The sequence below is a fragment of the Pholcus phalangioides genome, unplaced genomic scaffold (assembly GCF_987345545.1).
Source record: "Pholcus phalangioides strain wild (caught in Gottingen) unplaced genomic scaffold, Ppha-v1.0 ptg000001l_1, whole genome shotgun sequence".
Classification (NCBI taxonomy): domain Eukaryota; kingdom Metazoa; phylum Arthropoda; class Arachnida; order Araneae; family Pholcidae; genus Pholcus; species Pholcus phalangioides.
In genome coordinates, this window is record NW_028301594.1 from 1,442,412 (window position 1) to 1,466,869 (window position 24,458).

The 24,458-nt window shown below is 37.1% G+C and overlaps 1 protein-coding gene across 1 annotated transcript in view; it reads right to left on the reverse strand.

The window, feature by feature from the left end:
• Positions 1-24,458, reverse strand: part of LOC149089642 (follicle-stimulating hormone receptor-like) — a 121,948-nt gene that overhangs the window by 16,834 nt on the left and 80,656 nt on the right. The window contains exons 4-11 of the mRNA XM_089232752.1: positions 23,137-23,214; positions 22,120-22,194; positions 18,620-18,685; positions 7,787-7,855; positions 6,877-6,951; positions 6,192-6,559; positions 3,086-3,277; positions 2,121-2,489 (exon numbers count right to left, since the gene is read on the reverse strand). Coding sequence (XP_089088878.1) covers positions 2,121-2,489; positions 3,086-3,277; positions 6,192-6,559; positions 6,877-6,951; positions 7,787-7,855; positions 18,620-18,685; positions 22,120-22,194; positions 23,137-23,214 — 1,292 coding nt within the window. The remainder of the gene's footprint in view (positions 1-2,120; positions 2,490-3,085; positions 3,278-6,191; positions 6,560-6,876; positions 6,952-7,786; positions 7,856-18,619; positions 18,686-22,119; positions 22,195-23,136; positions 23,215-24,458) is intronic.

Below are 24,458 nucleotides of genomic sequence, written 5' to 3' on the forward strand. Positions count from 1 at the left end.
ATTGAGACTCCTTAAATCATTTACTTTTGTTTATAAACTGTTTGGAGCAGAACATGCCATATTTTACAAACAGAATGCGTATTTATATGCTGCGATAGATCGCAGAGAATGTCTGCAAAGGTCGAAGAACTTGTGCTATTGCACAAGATGTTTTGCAAGAAAGCCACTATACGAGGAGTGCTTGGGGAAGAAAGCAAGGCTGCAGTTGGTCACGTGATCATCGTTTTAGCTGCGAGGGTCATAGCCCTCATTCTCGTTAGCCCCGGAAACGATAGATATGAATACATTAATTGGTTTTATGTTAAATAATATTTATCGTGTCTAACCACGGCAGTGTCTGTAGGTGTGAATCCACTATTATGTGTGTATTTGTTTGTGCATCATGTGTTTATGTTTGTGATGGAAAAAACAAAGATCAAATAGTACTTTCTTTATTTTTTAATCCTAAAGCATGCGCTCCGGGTTAAAGCCGGGTTTTCCTAGGAAAAGGTTTTCTACGGTGCGCTCTGCGTGAAATCGCTGATTGGTTAAAAACCTGAAATTCACGTTTTTTAACCAATCAGCGTTTCCACGCTGCACACGTTGCAGGTAACCTGCTCCTAGGAAATCCCGGCTTAATAGATGAAAATTACGGGAAATTCACCGACGATTCAACGCCACGTAATTTCTGATAGGAGAATTGATCGACATTAGTTCATCACCAGTGAGCAAATGAATGTGTGAGCAAATGAGTCACCGAAATAATTAATGAATGGGCAACTGAATGAGTAACCTCATAAGTGATTGAGTGAGTAACTTTATGTTATTATGAGTAAGCGTTTCAGTGAGTAGCAGTATAAGCGACTGGCTCGACTTCTCACTCACTCGATCATTTTTGCTCACTTCCTCACTCATTCATTCGCTGATTTACTCGCATGTTCACCACTCACTGATTTACTCACATGCTCACTCACTCTGATTTACTCACATGCTCACCACTCGCTGATTTACTCACATGCTCATCACTCACTGATTTACTCACATGCTCACTCACTTGTTATTTCGATCAGTTACTCGCTCATTTACTGACCTGATCACTCGTTTATTTGCTCACTTACTCGCTCATTTGCTCACCCACGGCTCAATCACCAACTCCCTCACTCATTCGTTGATTTTCCTCAAATTCCCGTTCACTCGCTCATTTGCCAACTCACTAACTTTCTGACACCCTTAACAGCATTGGAATTGAAAAACAAAAATCATTGGTCCGTGGGACCAGTGAATACAGGAATCTACTAGTTCGCAGGCATCATGACTAACTGTAGTGCCAGACATGACGCAGGCTCTGTCCCGTGAAGGATATAATGGCATTACCCCCAAGAGGTTAGGCCACGTTGGAGAGAACTGAGTCCCCCGGTCCGGCGCCCCCAGCCCTCGATCTTTACGAATGGAGCTCCAGGCCATGAGAGGCCCGGGCACCCTACCTCCATAACTTTCAGTGCCCCCAGCTCGGGGCAACCCAGGACGGACCCACGAACCCAAGAAACGACTGCAGGTGCCCTTGGTCAACACCTCCCCCCCCCGCCCTCCCCGCACAACTGGCGTCCGCCATTCCCCAGGTCGCTTTATTTTCAACAATACAATTTACATTTGGACCACAGTATCTGTCGTGGCCGCATGCGGGCTGTTTATATTTTGAATTATCATAATTAATTTCCTCAAACATTTTAGTATTTATAAGACTCATATGCCACCGGGGGGGGGGGGGCGAACAAAAAGCCATGAGAAATTCACTACTGATCGGTGATTCTCCCATAGGAGATTCGTCCACGATCAATGTATCACCGCGGAGAGACGCGTTTCCGCTACTGGTCCCACGGACCACCACAATTTCTTTCTCGGTGGTCCGATTGTTTAATCAGTGGCCTCGGACCAGCGAACCATCAATGATTTCGAACGCTGTTTAATCATCCACTCATTAACTATGTGATTTTATCGATAAATCTTCATGTCAGTGATTTGTGTGACGGTGAACGCTAAATTTTTATTTCGGCGAAGTAGATGGCTGTCCGTTGTTGTCATTGAGTTTTGCATGAATGGTGAAATGTTGGCGATGAATTTTCCGAATACGGCCAAATTACCTTGCTGCCAGAAAATGGCGTAGTTGAAATAGACGCCTTTGGTATGCATGTCCACGCAAGCGATTATGAGTAAATACATCCCCATGCAGAAGTCTGCGAAAGCCAGGTGGCACATCAGAAACTTGGAGACGGTCATTCGCGGACTCGCTATCAGGACCAGAATGACCGCGATATTGCCGAACATCGCTGCCGAGGCGACGATCCACACGCTTATCCGAAGCGACCAGTGTCCCATGACATCCTCGCATGGATTGAAAGCGTCCGGAGTCGGATGACACGTGACATTCCTGTAAGCCTCGGCGAATTCTCCGCAATAGATCTTGAAAGCTGGCCCCGAACTCAGATCTACCGGCTTCGAAAGAAACACGCCTAGAAAGAAGAAATAAAGAACCGCATATATATATATATATATATATATATACAGGGTGTTCTATAAGTGATACTCCGGCCTCCATCTCATCAAGTGTTCGTCGTAGAGCTATAATTTATACTTAAAAGGAAATGCTCAAAAGGCGCTCAAAAATTTCCCTATTTCAATTTTGAGAGTGGAAATACAGTGTATCACAAAATAAAAAAAATCTAAATTTTTAAACAGTCCCCCGTCCTCTAACTTCCAACTAAAAGCTGTTGTTCTGTATCTCCTGAGGCTAACAGAAAAAAACATTCATGTTTCTAAGTGCTAATTTGAGAACGGGAGGGAGGGGAAGGTATAAAAATTTAGATTTTTATTTTGTTATACACTGTATTTTCCGCTCTCAAAACAGTATAATTTTTTGAACGCTTTTTGAGTATGTTTTAAATTGAAACTATACCTCTACGATGGACGGTTGATGAGATGAAGGCCGCATTAGCACTTATAGAACACCCTGTATATATTATTTATATACAAAAATATATAATATTTTTCTTTCTTTCAATAAATCTGTAATTTTTATTTTTGCTGAAGAGGCAAGGCTTGTCCATACCTTTCACATTGGGCTCGTAATTTGTTCCTCGGTTCGACCCGACGAATTCCGGCCGAAAAACTGACCAGTTGATGGAGCTGCTGTCCTGTCCAAATAAGCTTCCGAGCTCTCCTTCCCAAATGCTGGAGGCGTTGTCGTTATGTAGAGGTGGTGGCGTGTAGACAAAATGACCATAAATGTCGTCCACAGTACCTAAAAATCAGATTTGAGTGATTCAAGAGAGACGTTCAGGGGTGCATGGGAAAGTCTTTTTTTTTCTTCCTGGAATAACTCGCGAGCCGTCGTTCATCCTAGAAGATACTTCCAGTTCCAAAAAGTATCCAAATAACATGCAGACCTCAGACACGACATTCATATTGCAAGGAGTATATATGTTTATTAAAATTAAAAAAAAAAAAACTTTTTATACGCACACCGTGTAATAAAAATTTTTGAAGCTCAGTTAGAAAGCTTTTACCCTGTGTACTAAGATACCAACAAAAAAGGTTCAATTGATTTTAAGTGCAATATTCGAGATATTTACATTTCAAAATTGCTGAAAATGAACAAAAGAACCGCATAAACATACGGAAAAAATCATTCTACGCTTCGTATGCTGTTTTTCCTCGTCATTTTCAGCGGTTTTAAAATTTAAATATCTCAGCGAATATTGCACTTAAAAGCATTGGATTTTTTATGTTGGTCTCTTGGCAGACAGGGCAAAAAATTTCTAATCGGTTTCCGAGGACAGTGTCCGTCTCAAAAGGTTTTTTCTATGTTTTGGCAACCATACTATCCCTGCGAATATGAATGAGGTGTCTCTCGTATGACTCTACACGTTATTTGGATATTTTTGTAACTGGAAATATGTTTCTAAGATCAACGGTTCGCGTGTTATTCCAGAATAAAGGGACTTTCCTGTGCATCACGTGCATTAGAATGGTAACCGTAAACACTACTTCACCAAACACCAACTCTGGCGGTATCGCTATAGAAATTTACTGCTATTAATTACGCACCAATTATGTTGCATTTTGTGTGTTGCGTCGGTTTTACAGTGCCATTTGGGAGTGAAATTTGAACTTTGTCATTTACCAAGAAACAAAAATTCAGGCCATAATGAACATTTTAGTGCAAACCGCACCTTTTTATGTTATTTGGTTGATTTGTTATTAATTTTTAAAATCTGTCCAGGACGTCTTATACCATATTTTGCATGTTAATGGAGAATTATTTAGTTATTTCCCTCTGATAACTCATTTGCGAATTTTATTCATCCCTACGATTTTGAAGTTTTTCTATGAATATCATATGAATTTATATTTTCTTTAATTTACCTGAAAGGATTGAGCAGATCAGATATTTCATGCCCATCATAAAAAATGAAATTAGTGGTACAAAAATAGTTGATACGTGTATTTAAATTATCAAAATAATGGAAGACAGACACAATGGAAATTGCTAAAATGTGATTTTTTTTTTTGTAAGCGATAAAAAATGCCACGAAATATTTTCTCAGTAATGAAGTCTGACATTATTTTGAAATCTTTGAATCTAATAGACAGTATTAATCTCATGGATTTCCTTACTTTAATACAAAATTAAAATAAGAATCAGCTGAGATGAAGGAAAAGCGATGAAGAAGAATAAAAATTACATGACATGTGGGACAATTTTTGTTCATTAAAATTTTATGAACATTCTATTTTTTTTTTTAGAATTTAAAGTCGAAATAAAATAGTTATTTGCTTTTTGTAAATTTCCGTGTAATTTAGAAAAATACGTGGGGGCTAGAATTTTTTATTTTTTAACAATAGTTATAAAATCGGAGAAAAAAATTTGAAAATTTCAGAAAAAGCTAAATTATCGGAATTTGTTTATTTCCAGCCTTAGTTTCACCGCACAATCTAATCAGCGAGTTTATAAACTCACCGAGAAGATTGTGCGCTAACTCCTCGATGTGGGACTCCCTGCGGTAGCAATATTTTTTCTGTGGTGACGTCGACATTTCTGTTGTACCCCAGCTTCAGGAAAGTTTTCTGACAAAGACGAACCGGGCATCGAACTCGCGACACCTCCGAACATCCTTTGGCGCTTCAGGTGAGTATCTTATCGACTTGGGTTACCGCGCCCTTCTATTTTACATCCCTCGCGCAACATTTGAACTGGTTTGCTGCGTTCTAACTTTCTCAAAAGTTCAATTCCTCACATATAGTTCAAGTGTTATGCTGTGTTCGGCAGCTGACTCCTGCCATATTACTTGTCCTTTTCGGCATGTTTGAATACTCGGATAATCCCAGAAAATATTAGAGCGCGGGACATGACCTAAAACACTTAAGGTAACTGTACAGTTTGGAGAAATTTTATAAAGAAAGAAAAGTTGTTTTGACCACAGCTGAAATTTCTGATTAATCACATTCATTGAGACATGCAAGTGTCATAATTATGTCCACTTTCCCAGGAACTCGAAAACCGCAGATGACACCAATTAACCGAACGTGCACCTCTCGTCACATTCCTGTACGGAATTTCTAACGAATCAGCACATGCCAGAATGTGTGTTCTGAGTGTATGTGCGGCCCTAATGTATTTATATTGTCGAGTTGCGCTCGTTCCGTGTTCGTGCTGTCATCTGTCTTTCATTTTCTGCTGTAAAGATGAAATAACTTGAATCTTCATGTTATGAAGGTTTGTAACAGCTGGCCGATACGAAGATATATTTAGGAAGATATATAAAATCAATTCTAACACAATATTGCCCTTGCGGGGAATCGAACCAATGTCCTCTCACTTGCCGGGTGAGCGACCTAGACCACTAGACTACAAAGGCAACGAATATATCTCTCTTTCTACTCATATATACGATGGTTTTTAACAGCTGGCTGATGCGAGAAATATTTAGGAAAGATTTTTCTTAATTTAATTTTTCCATTTTCATGTTATGTCGGTCGGTATCGTGTTGTGTAAGTCACGGTAGAAACTAACAATATTCCGGAAAATGTATCACGAAAAAATTTGGAATGGGATATGGGTAAAAAGAAAAAACGAACTTCCCGTTATAGAAGTGTCCGGATTACAGAGGCCCCACTATATATAAATACCAAATAAAATCTGATCGGTACTCAACTGTTACTGTCGTAAATATGAAAAGCTCCAAAAGAACGAGTTTTTCTCTTGACAGTGGCTTCTTTCATGTCTTCGTGTTTGGCATTTGCAGCAGCAGCAGCGAGTCCAGCCTCTGCCTGAGAGGAGCAGTACTTCTGGATGAGATCGTTTGACAAGGATTTGGTTTTAGCGAACTGAATGGGATCGTGAGTATCCGGATGCTTGAAAGCGCAGCAGTGCGAAGGGTACGTCAGCTCGGCTTTTTCTATCTGAGGAAAATGCAGCACTGAAGGGAACTCGAGCAGCGTGTAAGTGTGCACTATGAGAAGCACTTCAAGGCTTTCGAGTCCACTCGTTGGAAGTCTCGTGATGCTCGTCATCGATAAATCCCTTTAAAATTGAAATTGTAAATAAAAATTCTTTAGAAATTCAATTTTTCGACATTGCATTTAAAAAGTATTTCAAAAACAACTTAATAATTACATTTAATACTCTATTATAAATTGCTTGCTCAGAACGAGGCCATCAATAAATCAAATTAATTTTAACAGCTATATCTGTATGCAAATACAAATTTTTTTTCTGAAAATTTCTGGATACTTTACTTCTAAGATTTATCCAAAAAAAAACATTAATGCTCTTTGTCCCTTAATTCTCGTAAAATTGCCTTTTTATTTCAAATAAAATCTAAAATGAGTGAAACTCACAATTTCCGAAGATTCTGGAGCCCGGAAAAGGCGTCAGGTTCCAGTATACACAAACGTTGATTACCCTTTAAGCTCCTGAAAATCAAAATGGAATATGTGTCAGACATACAACACGGTCATTCCAAGTATCATCCATGTTTTTCTTTGTGTCAATACAATGTTATAATTTATATACCAATATGACATTTTACCCCCCCTTCCTACCAATTGATATATAGGGTGTCTTTAATTTGAGCTCCACTGTTCTGAGATGTATCCAGTTACAACTATTAATCTGAAAGCTTTGGGAGTGTTTCCTTCCTCGAATTTCTTCATCAAGACGTCCCTAGCACTTCTTAGCTTTCTGATGATCAATTATACAGTAATTTCGGGGGGGGGGGAGTTCAAGGGGGGGTAGTCCTCACTTTGAGAAAAAGATGGTTTTACTAGAATAGGGTCTGGTGTGTTTAAAACTTCTTCTAGATGTTATTTCACAATCTAGAGCTAGAGGCGGACTATTGAAGCTGAGACTTAGTTCATTCGTTTTTTTTTTTTAATAATTTTCCCCTTATACATCGCATTTCTGGACGTTATAATAGTTGAAAATGTGACTTACAACATCAGGTTTGTCTGATTTACTTGTGAAATGGTCACTAAATGTTGGTGTAAATAGATCCCACCAACATTTAGTGACTAGAAGTCTTCCACTACCACCGCTCTGACTTTAACCTCGTCAATAACAGCAAGGAAGTTTAACTGTAGACGGCCCGTACAGGGTGATTTATAAAAATGCGTACATATATTTCGATTATTTGATAAAAATACAGTGTAAACACTGACAGGACATCATTCATTATACAGTAATGAACGCGTGGTAATGCTCGCATAATCGCATGAATTATTTTAATTGTGATAGAAAAAATCTACTTACAGACTTGCAATTTGTGACATGTAAAACGCCCAGTTTTGTACGATTTCTATGCTATTGAAGTCCAAGTTCCTGAAACAGATTACACAAAGCTAAATCCAGTGAACATGAAATTAACAGTATTTGAACGGTTATCAGTTAGAACAGGAGTTCTCAAACTGTGCGCCTCCAACCTTCGTCAGGAGTGCCACGTGACAAAGGTTTTTTGAAAATATTATTTGTTACAGCTCTGGGAAGCCAGCGGAGCTCGCGGATAAGCATGGAATACAGAAAGGGCAGCCTCGGGTGGATAAAGTCTGAGAACCCCTGAGCTACAGCATGGAGAGAGAGAGTATCAGAAATTATTGTATTATATTTACAAGCAAATCAAATGGAGGGTAAACTTAAAAAAAATAAACACATACAAAGGTGTCCAACAAATTCGTGAATAATTCAAAAACTTATGAAAATTGAAGGAATTGGTATACATTTGAAAAAATGCGGTGTGAAAAAAAGTTATTTCTCAAGAAGGGGAAATTGTTTCTGGAACGAAAAAAGAATTAGTTTAAATTTTCGTCGATAGAAGATGCCACACGAAAGCAAATCACTTATAATATGTAAATCAGAGATAAAATGCATGGTGTGTATACGATTAACAACTCATTTCTGAATTTTCCTATTACAGTCGCTTACAAGCCGTTCTCCACTGTGATGTAGACAATGGTGTATAAAGCATTATTAGTCAAGTTATTTTACTTCATCCACGAATCCAAGGCTGAAGTTTTACGAACGTTTTAGACACAGAAGACATTAAAGAAAAGTTCAGGTCCAAAATTCTTTTTCTTTCTTTCATGACTTTCATGCAGCACCGTCTATATCGTATAGCTGCCAAGTCTCCTGGATTTTCCGGGAGTCTCCCGAATTTCTATTCTATCTCCCGGGCTCACGAAAAATTCTTATAATGTTCAAAAATTTTGCCCATGATTGTAAAAAATTCCTACATTTAGGAAAAAATTACTCTCAAGGAGTTTACCTTAATTATAAGCGTTGTGTAAATTGTTGCCATTCCCCCAAATCACAAAAAAATATTTCATTTTTGGGGAGAAAACATAAAATTCGCCAATCAGCAACCGTCAATCCGGCCTTTCGAAATCCGAAATTGGCACCATCGCGTGTATCTGCCTTGTCCATATGTCCCGTTTCGGGCCCGAGGGAGACTTTTTGGTTTTCGTGAGATTTGATTTTTGATAGTAACAGACACTTAAACCCAAGGACTTTAACCTACTGGATGGCCATGATTGGCGATGGCTTGAACGGTGTAACGGTTTTTGCAACGAATGAATGAATGAACGCCAGGGTCTCTGCCACCGGACTTATCCCGCTGCTGAGATCTCTTCCAGCCCAGCTTCGTGGCAAAGTCTCGAACAAAGTGAGTGTGCACCTAACAGTCTGAGTGTGTAGCTAGTGTTGTGTCTGATATTTCAGTAGTGCTACCTATACTTCAAATTGTGAATGAAGTGTAATGATTGAATATTTGTAACGTTGTAGGCCTGTTGCTCCCCGTGGCGAGACTTTTTAACGGCTCGCATTCACGCCTTAAAGTTGGGAACCACAGGAAACCAACTTCAGCCGACCACCACTGTGGCGCCTGTGGAGTTCGAACCCGGATCCTCGCGAGGCGAGTCCGTCACTATGACCACTCGAGCACCACAGCGGCTCTGGTTTTTGCAACGGGAAAATAACCTAAAAATTTCCCTTTTAGTAGTGAAAAATCCCGAAAAGTTTTAAAAGATCCCTTTTACATTATTTTTGTACGGAATTTGGATCCACGCGAAAACCTCTCGAATTCTCATTCTCCAAAGTTGGCAACTATGTGATATCGGAAACATTTAAACTAAATTATTTCTCTGTACAAAAAAAATCCCCTTCCCCTAGAGAGAGGATAACTGCAAACCTCCTTTAAAACCAATTATTATTCTTATTCTTTCCATTTTTATGACTTTTTGAACAATTTACGTAAATGAATTTATGGGCCACCTTGTATACTTCGGAAAACTTCATCGTTATAACAACATTATGGAAACTAATCAACGCTACCAGTTTTTATACAAAAAATAAGTATATATTTTGTATTCATAATATTCCTAAAAACTGATTCTGTTCATATTATTACGGGGGAAAAAAATCGATCTGTAGGTATAACCTAATTTACTCTTTTTGCTTATCTCTCTCGTTCCACCATCTGCTCGTTTCACTGAAAATCGTCCATCAATATGTCATCTAAATGCAAATGAGATGTTTCCAGTTCCATTCTAAACATTTTATTTACGGGGGAAGGTGTTCAGTTATGCGCTATTGAAGAGAATTTAGAGTATCCTCAAATGGATTTTGTGCATTTCATAAAACAGGGGTATGAGGCAAGTACATACATGAAATTCGCGAGTGACGCTGTTGAAATGAGATTTTGTAAGAATTAAGCAGAAGCGACGTAAAATGCTATTCGAATCAGCATCTCCCCTATCAAGTCTCTCTAAAGTTCACACTGCTGCCTAGGTGGAGATACGTGAAGTCATGGAGGGGCAATACGCCCCCCCCCCCCCACCAGCGTCAAAGATCTGGATGCGTGGGCTAATAGTATGTACGTATGTGTGTATGTCACGGCCAAAGTGCAAAGTGACTGGCCAAAGAATTGACGTCATCACTTATTGACGTCATCATCATGTCCCCTAGCAGTCCTTCAAGTCTCCGCTTATGCACTGCATTGAATTTCGATGTACACTGCCTAGCCAAAAGAAACAGCCGCACACAGGCACACTTTAACACACAGTTTGTTTAGCCCTTTAATTGAGAAGCCTTGAAATACCCAAAGAGAAAAAAATTTTAGGAGTTATATTAAGCAAATGAAGTATCTCCATGAATGATATTGCATTGCGAAAATTAATATTGTCAATATTTCAAAAAATATGGGATGTTACACTTCAGGGAATAAACTGTATTTCTATGATTCACATGGATTTGAAAAATGCAAAATGCAAATTTACTTTTATATCATTATTGAAGAATGCACAGGAACGTGTCTCCTCCATACGTGGTATTTCCCTCTTAAATGCACGTATTAAATATTTTTCTGACCTATATTGTCAAGTAATAGGGGACGTGTGTACCCTTGAGTCATTCTGCTAGTAATTATAAAAACTTCATTAACAGCCTACATGTAAAAATCGAATGCTTAGGAGTTGCTTAGAAGCATTAATGCTGAAATGAACTCAAAATATATATTTATTTGAAAAATATAAGAAACTCGTGTTGCTTTTTTTAGGGCAAATGGCCAATTTAAGGGTTTACGAAAATTAAATACGCATTTGTCATGAAACTCATTTTCATGACGTTATGCAATATTTCAACATTTATTTCCAGATTTGAACAGTTTTCACCAAGATCCTTTGTAAATCCATATAAAGACAAATGACTGCCTTTCAATATGTTCCATACTCTCTCGGTCAGATTTGAGAGGGAACTTCATGCTTGACAAGCCAAATGTCCAAACGAAATTTCGTGTTTTTCAACAAAGGTCTCACAGTTCGATACAAATTTATTTTAACACAATCATTCTGAAACATGCTATCGATTTCAGAGAAGTCTATTGATGGTCAAATGTAATCAATCATTGGGAATACTGAAACACTCAGTAACTTGATTCTATTCCTGACATTCAGAAACAACCAGAGATCACACTTTCTCCTCAGGCTTACACAAGTAAGTGCAGTGAAATATGTTAATTCTTTCTTTAAAGAAGCAACACACTTTTTTCCTCATAATAAGTATTTTATTTACTCAATTGTTTGATGAGCCTATTTTATGCATTATTGAAATTCTTTATCTAATACAGAAAAAAATGCTTCAGAAATGAAACTGCTATTATAGAGTGTGTTGGCAACTTTCAGCTGAACTATGTCGTGAAACAACATTTCATAAATGAATATCTTATTCCGCATACGTTCTACAAGAATTCCGCCATGCATTTCTCGAAGTAGACCAGATGTGGTGGAAATGATCATTCACAGCAAAAATGAGATGAAAGAGACGAGCTCCAGCCACGGGTTTCGTTCATTGGCAATTAATATTCGCTCGGGAGCTCTTATTCTTCATCAGCGACAAAGTACACTTCAGTCTTCAAGGATGTGAAGCAGACCAAAATATTAAAGTTCTAGCAACAGCTCATTTATAGTTCATAAATGTTTCTATACAGAGAGTTAAAAATGGGATCTTGAAAAATTTCGAGCACAGTTTTACAATCTAAGGAAAATATTCAACGCTATATAAATGTAAGAAAGGAATATGATCGTGGTTTAAAATTGCTCGTAAAATATTTGGAAGAAGGTAGAAAACATCTCGAAAACGAACCACATTGCTATATAGGAACCAATTCATAGAAATTAACTAACCCCTTAATCATCAGGGACAAGATATCTCGTCCAAAATGTAAATGGAAGAAATTCATTTTCCGGTTTGCTCTATTTTTTTCAACCTGTTTTCTCATCATTATCTAAATTGTATGTTACAATTTGTAACCGAGTAAATAGGAGCGTAAATAGGAGAGGTGAGGGTTAAATTGAAATGTGTAGCCTATATATAAACACAAGCGCAGAGTACACTGCCATTAATCTTTTTGCCCCTTCTATTTCCAACACGCGAACCAGGAAACCAGTTTTATCGCGATACTTCCAATACAGATCATACAAATTGGTGGCCAAAGGCTATAAAGGGGATAATACGCGGCTTTTCGTTGATTCTTGCCGAACATGGTGCCAAATGTTGACGAAATGACCAAATATTGTTTACCAATACTACTTGGGGGGAAACAATGCTACAGCAGGTCTGTTAAAATGAATTTCACAGGGAAAAAATGAACTTATCAAATATGTGAAATGAATATTTATAGCCATTGCTGATTCTGGTAAAGATTAAGAATTAAAGTTAGCTTCGTTGAAAAAAAAGGGATATTTATGTAAAAATAGTATGCGCGAAGTTCGAAACACGGAAATATTTCATATAGGTGGCCATGTTAATGAGTAAGTCGGAACGCAAAACATGCGATAAATATATATATATTTCCCCTCAACATTAGGTATAAATAGAACAACAGGAGGACATTTCCTGGATTCTAATTTTGGGAATTTCTTGGAAAAACGTTATTGCAACGAAAACAAAAGTGCCGAAAAATTTGTCGTTATATAAGAGATCGTTGCTTCTCATCGACGTTATAAACAAAGGCCATTAATATTATTCTCTATGACAGTTCTCAAACTGCGCGTTACCAACGTTTGTCAGTGGTCACAGCGGAGCTGCCGCCCGACAAATATTTTTCGAAGAGATTCTTTGTTGAACTGCTCGGAGAAGCCGCGGATAAGCGTTGATTAGGGGAAGGGGCACCAAGTGCGGAAAAAGCTTGAGAACACCTGCTCTATGGGAATCAACCGGAATTACTATTTATTGGCATTATGGCTGAGGCATCGCAACAACCGAGGTCCTTATAACCTAGTTTGTCAGTATTAACTCCCTTTGACTAAATTATTAATCGCAACTTTTATCTAACCCCTTCACGTACAATCTTGTGGCAACAAAAATTTGGATGATTTACGAATCAGCGACAATCTGATAATCTGGTCCTAACCAAACTGCACGTTAAGAAAGGGAAGAAAATAGTGGAAGAACAGTAAATTGAAGAAAAGGAAGAAAAACAAATAAATAGAAAAGGGTAAACCAGTATAACCAGATAAGACCAGAGAGTAGATTTCTCTTCCCCCCCCCCCCACGTATTCTTTTTCGCTCTTCCATGTATATAGTAGAAAAGTACATTATATGTAGTAAAAAAATCACCAACAGGAGCATAAGAAGAACGGCAAAAAGCAAATTCGGTTCCTAGGGTTACGATAAACCTTCACGATGGTAAAGAATTAGAACTTAAAGTTGCGAAGACAGGAAATAAATCACAGAGAAATGAATTGAATTTATATTTCACTGACGTTTAGACGAAATATTTCGTCCGTGATCGTAAAGGGATTATACAATACACGACGAAGTAAGAAAGAAAATTCATTGCTGTTTCATTTCCAATGAAGCTAAGTAGAAATAATTATAATGGGGGATCCCAAAAAGTGAATATGCGCGTTTAGTAATGCGTGTAATATGTTTGATATGTCTTCGATGTGTGCCGCGGGTGAACCGAAAAATGCTGACGTTTTCTTGCCGAGAGACATGAATACTCAATTTCATTTTGAATTTTAGTATAAATTACAAATTCCCTTCGGAATCTTACAGAGTGAAGAATCCTACCCTTAATTAGGATTTTAGATGTAAAGGCTTACACAATTATTAAGCTGAGAATCAATAGAGTGGAAATTCATCTCAAATAAAAGGGAAAAATATAAATTCCTATTCTCATGCATATTCAAAGGAATAGTATTAAACCATCGAATCGAGCCGCAGAATATTAAGCTCCAATTATTACGACATAAAGTGTCATGAGGCGGAAAATTATTGAAATATGCTCAATATGTAATCATTATAATTTTCTAAAAAACGAAATCCAAAAATCAGCTAATTTTCATTTCAGGTGACAGCGATTATTCATATTTATTACGGATTATGCAATGACCAGTAGTTAACCTATGGGTCGCGACCAAAACTTGGGGAAGACTTCCGAAATATGGGTCGTACAAATCCAGTTACAGACAGTTTTTCTCATCATAAGGGTCGCAGTCCAAACTTGATAAATTGATTCTGTCGGGTTTTCCGAAGTGGGCTGTACAACTCTACTGACAGCCAGGAGTTACTGACTTATGTTGGGTCACGGGGCTCAAACTTGATTTGCAGGAGACTATCGTCTGACAATAGGTCTCACAAATCGACTTATAGTGCTGTTACAAAGGCACATATTGTTGTCTTTGCGGTCACTGCTTTCGAAAAATGAGTAGTACTATGGGTTATAAAGTTGATCATGTTGTTGATTTTGGCCCGCAGCTAAAAAAAGTTTAAGAACCCCTGAGAAAAACACATCACTAATCACGCAAATATTGAATAAAATACAGAAGATACTAGAAATTAGTATTAGAAACATGACATTACTTCACTGCAAATACGCACGTATTAAAGTGAAAGCAACGTCTCCGCTTGTAAACATGAAAAAAGGCTTTAATAATACAGCTTTACCATTCATATAATAATTTATTATATCCAGAAACTTTAGTTTCAGCGTCATATCTGAATGGAGCAAACGTATTAACACAGAAAAGTGAAAAAAAATGTTAATAGAAATTTGGAAAAAAGAATGAAATGAGTGTTTCAACTCCTAATTTCAATAGAAGATCCTCTTTTCCACAAAAGAAAAATACATCAGCTCATTAATACTTATTGTAGAATTAAAATCTTATTCCATTATAAAGTTCTATAACACGAGAAATCGATTAGCATTACATATTAATACGACTTTGACGGGCTTATTTAACTTGAGAAAATATTTGTCTCTTATTACACATAAGGAAAAACTTCTTGACAAAGACACAAATAAACGTTGAGTGCCCCTTGTCTTAAAGGCATTTGAAATTCCGAATCGATGATCTTGTTTGATTAATTTGATTATTAATCATCGAAACGTAATTTGGAGCAGATTACGTTAACATGAGTTTCTGACTTTTCCTGTATTTCGTAAATTAAATTGATAAACGTTGTTCTTTTCCATTCGGTATTTTTCTCTTCTTTTTTTTTTCTTTTTGCATGTACAATGATAAGATGAAATTGATAATTTTCCGATACTTTCTTACGAGCATCGACTTTAGGGCACATGTCATGTAACCGAAAGAAATCATTACTAAGAAAAGGCATTCAAAGGGATAGATACAGATAAATTGCGCATTGCTTCGCACGCGATCATTGTACGATATGTGCAGGGTTTATATAAGGAAACTTGACATTTATACATTTAAGGAGGAAATAAAAATTCTGGTGATTGGTCGCGATGGATGGCCGGGGTAGCGATACGTCAGTATTGACAGTGCTCAGTTGGTGTTGGCGAATTCTCTACTTGTGCTGGACCTATTTTTGGTTCCCCTGACCAAGTTATTTTTTTGTATTTTAACACAATGTATGCGGGTATATTGCGCAGCGGGTGTTTTTCGTGAATTTCGCGGGAACTCAGTCATTCAGTGAAATTGTTATAAAAAAACTTAATTGAAAAGGTTAAAACCTGCTACTACTCTCTACGCAGAAGCGATACAAACAACATACGCACTTACAATGGCCCGTATTTATACGACACCCACTCTTTACCCCAAGTCTATTAAATACGTACTTTCACGTGACCCCCGCGCTCATTTATTCAGACTTGCCACCCCTACCAAAGTGACGACCCGTGCGGCCGCACCTGTAACACGGCCCAAGACCCGCTACTGATCTATGGTATGGTCATGCGAATGGGTTTTCCGATTTTGAGTCAGATGATTGTGATAATCCAACGGATAGCATTCTAGAATTATCAAGCCACTCCGCAGCATCTGACAGTAAAGGAATTCGTCATACTCTCGAATTCAGAAATAATTCGATACTGATTTGCGTGAGCACCAAAGAAATAAGACAAATTCAACATTTCGGCGAAAAAAGTCGGTGTTCAAGCAAAAAAATCACTAAATCCAAAAAAAAAACTTTTCACGGACTACTGCAGTTGATTAAAATTTTTCCAATTCATTATATTTCGTGATATGTACAATTATGAGCAACAAACCAGTCATCTAAACATCAGTAAACCTATTGTAGGAGTAAGAGAATTCTTTTAAATAATTTTACTATTTTTCATAACGAACTCAAAAATTAGAAAACTAACGCCAATCGGCGCTATTATTGGTGAGGAAGTATATAAGTGCAACAGGTTTCCTCCATAGGGGACTTACTTCTTCCTCACACCAATAACTACAACTGTTCACTTTGAATATAACCGCCATAACTAGGACTAGCACATGGTATGTACTTGCACCCAGCACCGTCATTTCAACTTTTCCCGGGGGGGGGGGGGAGCAAAGCACATGTACTCAATATATATTGACTGCAACTTTACTTTTTTTTTCAACTTGACAAAAAACATTTGTTTTGCTTTTTCTTTTGATTTTGGAATTCGATGGTGCTACAGCAGAACGTCGGGGGATCGAGCATCTATTTAGGCTATGGAGGCCAAGAAATGTTCTCAGAAACGTTCTGTGTTAAGCCAATATCAGGGTGTCGCCCCCCCCCCCCCACGATGAGAGCCCTAGACATTGGCTATGATTTTTTTTCATTTTTGAATTCTTTAATTAGTTTCTTTTTGAAATTTTCAATGTTCATATTTTTTGCTTTTTTTCTTTCCAGTTCACATAATTAATTTGTTTTCAGTTTTTCACTTATAAAAAATAGACTTTATATATATATATATATATATATATAAAATATATACGGGGTGATTATAAAAAAACTATCCCAACATATGAGCCCCTAACTATCATACCATTCACAGAAACTGAATGAAATTTCGGCATAAGGTATGTTGAGGTATGCGCTCAAGAATGATATGGAAAACAACAGTGTCACTCTAACAGTTACGGTTACAGTGAGAATATTTCGAAAATATCAAATGGCAACACCAAGTTTTTTGTATTGGAATGCGATCTCCATACTGAAAAACACTAAATAGCGTTGGAATGGCACCTTTAGCACGAAAATCCCCGGAGCTAGGCAAGGAAAAACTGAAAAGGACTTTGCCGTACACCAGAGCATTAATGTTCGTTTCATTCGTCACACCGTCTCTTCGGCTGAGATCCCAGCCTGATTAGTCCTCCACATACAAAAAACTTGGTGTTGCCATTTGATATTTTCGAAATTTTCTCACTGTAACCGTTACGGTTACAGTGTTAGAGTGACACTGTTGTTTTCCATATCATTCTTGAGCGCATACATCAAAATACCTTATGCCAAAATTTCATTCAGTTTCTGTGAATGGTATGATAGTTAGGGGCCCATATGTCGGGATGGTTTTTTTATAATCACCCTGTATATAAAATATATATATAAAAATATACTTTTAACTATATATATATATATATATATATATATAGATATAGATAGATAGATAGTTAAAAGTCTATTTTTTATATGGTGGCATAAAAAAGGGTGGGGGAATTGTTATCGAAGCGTTTTAAATGAAACTTAAACTAACCTTAGAGGAGGGAGTGAGCATGAAGAATGGGTATTACTATATTACAGATATGTGGAATTTACTTGGATGAGTTTTTTTTTATATGGCTTCAAATTTATTGGACAATATTTGGAAGAAATGAATATTCTGAGATATATATATCAAATCCTTAGTCATATTCGCGAGAAACCACAGGATAATTCCTTGGTAGGCATATCCTGCATCCCCGCAGAGTCAATTGGCTGCCATTTCGCATGCGAAGAGATTGCTGAGTCAGAATCAACTATTGTAAAGAGAAGCCCTACCTAAACGTTTATAGGTTTCAATAATGTATTCGGGATAGGCCATCTATCTCCGAAATATGAAAATATAAATAAATTCATATTCTTATGATTGTAATTTAAATGTTCTTTAAAATCTGTCATTCGCTGTTTTTGTTTTTTTAAAAGAGACCAACTTGCATTTGTGACTCAGTGTTTTTTTTTAGACTGCATCGCGTACGCACCAGCGGCCGATAAGTCAAGAAGCACAGTAAAATAAGTACACAAAGTGAAATAAAATAAATTACCTTGATTCTTTTCAGCCATATATATATGGCACCTGAAATTAACTATATTGAATAACGTTATCCGACTTACATAGTTTCAGCTCGAACTCGTATCGAAAGTGAAGAAAGCTTCCGGATTCTGTTGCTGTCAAAATCTCTAGAAAAATCAAGATAAACATTGCGTTTCTAACACTATTTGCATAACAAACAGCATCAGCATTAAATATGCATATTTGATAAGCAATAGATGTCACTGAAACTACTATCTTTGATGTGACTAAAAATAATATAAGTAAACTAGATTACTTCAATGTCGAATCCTTTGTTGCTTGATAGTTGAAAAGAAAATGATTTGGGTAAGAACTAGGGAATTGTGTCAGTTCAAAAGTCTGACACTGAATGCTAAGAGAAGACCCAAACTTGGGAAATTAAATCATTGCCTTCTCTCTTTGTGTACATTTGAATGAATGTTATTGGTTGCCGAGAGATAGGAATGACTTTCCTTCCCTATAAATGCTGAGCGTAGGAACTACGACGTACCTAGCATAGTATTTTGTACATTATACGTATATATGTCGAGTGTGTGTGTGTTTGTTCTCCGGAAGAAAGGTTAATCCTCGGAATGCTCTTTAATTACTTTGGCCCTTTGAACATCGTGGTGACAAAATGAGAAGAAACGTCACGCTTTGTTAATTACCTTCAGGCTGCTTCTGAAAGAGCGTTAATTATTATCACTCGGCATGTGACCGGCCGGTGCGGCGGCCATTTCCTGCAGAATGTGCGATGAAACATTCCCTAAATAATTTGATTACTCCCCGATGAGTGGCTCTGACAGCTTCAAAGGTTTCCCTTTTCTTGCATTTAGTATAGAGTCTGTGTCTCCACATTTTCTTTCTGTCTGGTCCGATATGAAATATGCGATTCAGAGTAAAGAAGATCTGACGATAATAACAGTAACAATGTTTTGGGCCGAGCATTTATACTGTCGTCGACGTGATACTGCAGAATAAATTTACTCGAGTAAGACAAGGAGCTGTGAATATAGGACTTGATATCAGTTCCCTTGAGAATGTTATTGCTATTATACAAGGAATTGTAATTACGAATGTGTCTACAAATGATTGAAGTAGTTTCAAAAGATTTAAAATTTGCATAGATAAGTTAGTTAAGATGGTTTTTTGTTCTTTCTTATGCAGCTGAGGTCTGGGACCCCCCACACCTCTCGTAACATCGACAAACTTGAATCAATATAAAATAAATCCGCCCGATTTATTCACGACTGCTGGTCATCTTTTCGTTCAGTTTCCGATCTCAAACTCGAACTTAATCTCCACCCACTCGCTACTCACCGACTTATCTCCCGCTCAGCCATGCTTTACAAAATTATTCATGGTAGTTTAAATTTCGATGCGTCCGGTATTTTGTCTAGCCCTTCCTATGTTTCCAATAGACTTGATCAACCCAAAAAATTATAACCTATTTTTGCCTCTACAGATTGTTTTAAATTCAGTTTCTTTCTCAATACCATAGCTGAATAGAACAAACTCCCCTCTACTATTGTCAACTCCTTCACGATCTCCGATTTCTTGTCTGTTTCAACGCATATGTATAATCTATCGCGTCCTCTTGTACAGGCCTTGGAAAAGGCTAACAATATTGTATAAATAAGTAAATAAATAAATAAATAAGACCCTACACTTTGAAAGGGTGACTTTTTGGTTTTAACTACTGGTGTGCTACACAGGTTGAACCGGGTGCATGTTGAGGCCTTTACAGCAGATAGTGGTCATTGATCTCAATACGACCGATCTATCGTTATCACAAGCATTAATTCAAAAAGTTCTTGAACTTATCGCTCTATCCACGGCATGACCCATTTTTCCAACATAACCATTAATTTAGTACTGTTCTGCACAGCCTGTTGGCATAAAAAAGAGGAGCAAACACTTTCTTCATTGCATCAGCTTACTCAATATAATGCTGCAAATGCCGTCGTTTTACTTTTTTTGGATAATACAATAATTATCACAATATCACACCGACCAAGGATCCACCCCGGTTGTTAACCATATCTCTACTGTACGACCGAACAAGTCAGGCGCTGTGGTTAGAATGAAGGTGAGTACACTAGCCGTTAACGAGAAAAAAGAGTCTTCACACCTGACCAATCAGCGGAGACATTTTTCCAGAATGTTATGGTAACCTTGTTATATACAGTCAAACCTCGTTAATGAGTCACTCGTTGAACGGAGTAAGCCGTAGCTGTGCCAATTCCTGCATGAGGATAATTGGGACTTCCAAAAAGAGATCCGGTAAGCGGAGTGACGTGTTTACTGGGTCACGCACTAACAAGGTTTGACTGTATGACAACTCTTAACGATTAAAAAAATAAAAATAAAAACGTTTGGGAGCACTAAGTGGTGAGCAAAATTGGAAACATTACTGGTTTCCTAATTGTCGATTAAACGAACACATTTGATTGAATCGGCAACCATGCCAACCACCCGTCGCGCAAAATAGTAACTTTTACAAAGACTTTTCTTTACTTCTTAAAGTATCTAGCGGAAAACACCTGCATGAAGCCTGCAGGAATGGTCTGATTAGTTGCATGCAAATTGAGTTATTTGATCGGTCTATTCGTGTTTTCTGCAAATCCCGCTCGAAATGAACCTAAGACATGCCTGTCGCAGTCGCATACGGGATATAGTATATATATGGGATATGGTCTAATGTCTACTCGCTAATAGATCGCTTACGCGGTACCAATAATGGAGGGCATGAAGGCCAGGGCCGTCTTAAGAGCATCATGGGCCCCCGGGCCAAATGGTTTTCTGAGACCATACCTAGTAAATTTTAGAAAATTTAAACTATATCTCATTTTCGTGAGGACCCCGGACCGTGCCCGGGTGATCCCATGCCAGGTCCCATGCCACTGATGAAGACGTATAGTTGATCTGGCGGTCTGCAGCAACAGTATGGGCATGATCATCGCCATGATTCAGTTTCCACTCAGACTCACTCGACTTCGCTAAATTACAACCTGCCAGCGTCTTCTTTAGAGTCTGAGACTCCTGCCTGACATTAAAAATTATTGTATTCAGTACCCAGTAAAAATGATTGCTGAGATTTTGTAGCGAACTTGAAAACACGGTCACCTGTGTTATATGACACGTAAAATTTTTGCAAGAAACGACTAACTTCACATCGTAATTTTTGCCAAAAATATTTTCCTTATAATAAACCTTGAATTGCCATAGTCCCCCACATCCTAGAGCAGGGTCCCTAACTTGTGATCTTAGCGGGCCGAAGAACCAGACTTTTCACTGGACTTTCTATAGTGAGTTTAAGGCATGAAAAAAAGGTAATTGTGTCATGCCCCACCATTGTGTGTGTGGGGAGGGGGACATGCCTGTTGTATAATCCAATAGAGCTCATCCCAAAGATTCAGAAACCGTTGAAAAATGAATTCTGAAAAAGAAAAATTGGAAATTTTTCGTTTTTTTGAATAAGCTCCTAAATCGATCCAATCATTCGTTGACTCCCTGTACACTACGTTAAAATGAAAAAAAAAGAATCAGATTCAATACTTACACTTGCGTTATGATTGTTTGGGAGAATAATGTGTCCATGTGAGGCACGATCTGCAGTCCAGAATGTACAATTTTTCTAAATATTAAAAATGATATGTTTCAGATTTTTTTCAAGAATCCTGATTTTCATAATTTTAACTACACTGGGTGTCCTGTAAGTTGTTGTTCGCGACCTTAATATCACCATTCTTTGGTCGTAGACATATGGTTTCAATTTTAAAAAAATGGTAAAGAGTTTTTTTAAAAATTTCTCTCTACCAATTTTGAGAGTGAAAATACAGTGTGCAACAAAATAAAAGAATTTTAGTTTTATATACCCCCTCCTCCCATAGTCCCAATTCCAATTCGAAAGTTGTTGCCCTGCTTCTCTTGAGGCCAACTAAAAAAATTCGAAGTTTCTAAGTGCAAAATTCGCAGAGGTATTTGCATTCAAAAAAATCAGAGAAAAGTTATGAAATAACAGCAAGAAACTAACGGCCAACGCTCCTTTCCCTCATTTATGCTGTCTTTTCCCAACCTTTTCCTAATTTTTGAATTCGAATATCTCAGCGAATATTGCACTTTGAAACTTTTTTGCTTTGAACATTTTTTTTTGTTGGACAAAAACTTGCTAATTGGAAGTTGAGAACAGGGAAACCGTAAAAAAATTTAATTTTTTATTTCGTGACACACTGTATTTTCACTATGAAAACTGGTCCAAGGTAATTTTCAAACGCCTTTTGAGCATTTTTTAAATTGAAACTACACCTCTACGAAAAACGTTGGTGAGATTACGGCCGCATTAGCACTTACAGGACACCCTGTATATTTTATGTACGGTTCAAAATGGTTACTGGCGACAAATTTATGAATAAAAAAAATCGATATTCCAGTCATATGTTTAAAAAAAATGTTATGATTGATGATAACTACTCTTTTAAAATACTAATAACGAAAACCACGAATTATTATACAACAATAAAGAACATTATAATTACAGTAATATGTTTTTAGATTTTTATAACTTATAAATACTTACAATAATCTGAATTCGGGAAAATATCCGTCGAATATCCCTTCGGGAAGACTTACTAAAAATGGCGCTTGCTTGATGTACCTGAGGTATATGAAATTTCGTATGAATTTCAGAATCAAATTGGTATAATATTGGTAATATTTGTTGAAGTAAGAAAGTAATCTATAATTTATAGTCGGTACTGAATATAATATTTTTTTCTTTTATTTTCAAATAAATTATCTTATTCATGAAAAATAATTTTGTTTGGATAAAATATTGAACCATAATATTCAAAAAGATTATGGATTCACAGGGTGTCCCATAAATTCATAAATGGTTTGAAAATTCATAAAATTTGAAGCAGTCGGTATATTTGAATGCGGTGTCCGAAAAAAATTATTCCCATGAATTATTTTTTGGTGCAGGAAATAAATTTAGTTCAAATTTTTATCGATTTAAAACAAGGAAAACCGTTCCGGAAGAAGTGATTGGATTTGAACTTTTTCTTCAGTCTCTTCTTTGCCCGAAACGTTCTTAAAGCTGCAGCCGACGGTTCGTGCCTCGCAAGTATAACAACTTCAACAATGGTTCTTTATGTACAAATGTCAATGTCACGATGAAAACCTTATGTAAACACCAGTAACAGGAAAATTCATAAATGAGCTGGTAATCACACACCCTGCATTTTATAGGAATCTGATTTGCATATTCCAGTGATTTTCTTTTGCAGTGCTCTCTATCGAAGAAAATTCAAACTATTTTATTTCTGTACCAAAAAAATCCCCCTTCGCAGAGAAGAGTTTTTTTTCGGGTACCGCATTCAAATATACCAAGTCCTTCAATTTTTATACTGTTTATGAATTTATGGTACACCCCGTACATCAAAATATAATTACTGCGCTTTATGTGCGTTTCATTACGTATTTAACAATTCATACGTAAGCTTTTGAATCTCTTTGTCAATATAACGTTCAATTTTTATAAAAATTCAGGCCAATTAAATTTTAATGAGCTTCCATTAAATAATGAACGATTTTTATGAATCAGTGGATGATATTTTTGGAAGAAAAATATGCCCTTTGTACAAGATATACATGATATTAATCAATTATTATTGGCATTTCGGTATAAGTACCAAAAATGTCTTATATGATGGTCATCAAATTTTACTGCTATTTTTCCTCCTACAGTTTACATCGCAGATACAGTGCTAAAGAAAACAATACCTATACTAGTCATAAACTGCTGGTACAAAAAGCACTTATTATACTCTTGAGAAACATAAAAAGTGCTATCGCCGATATGGATGCATCCTTATCAAGAAAGAAAATATGTTCTCGTCG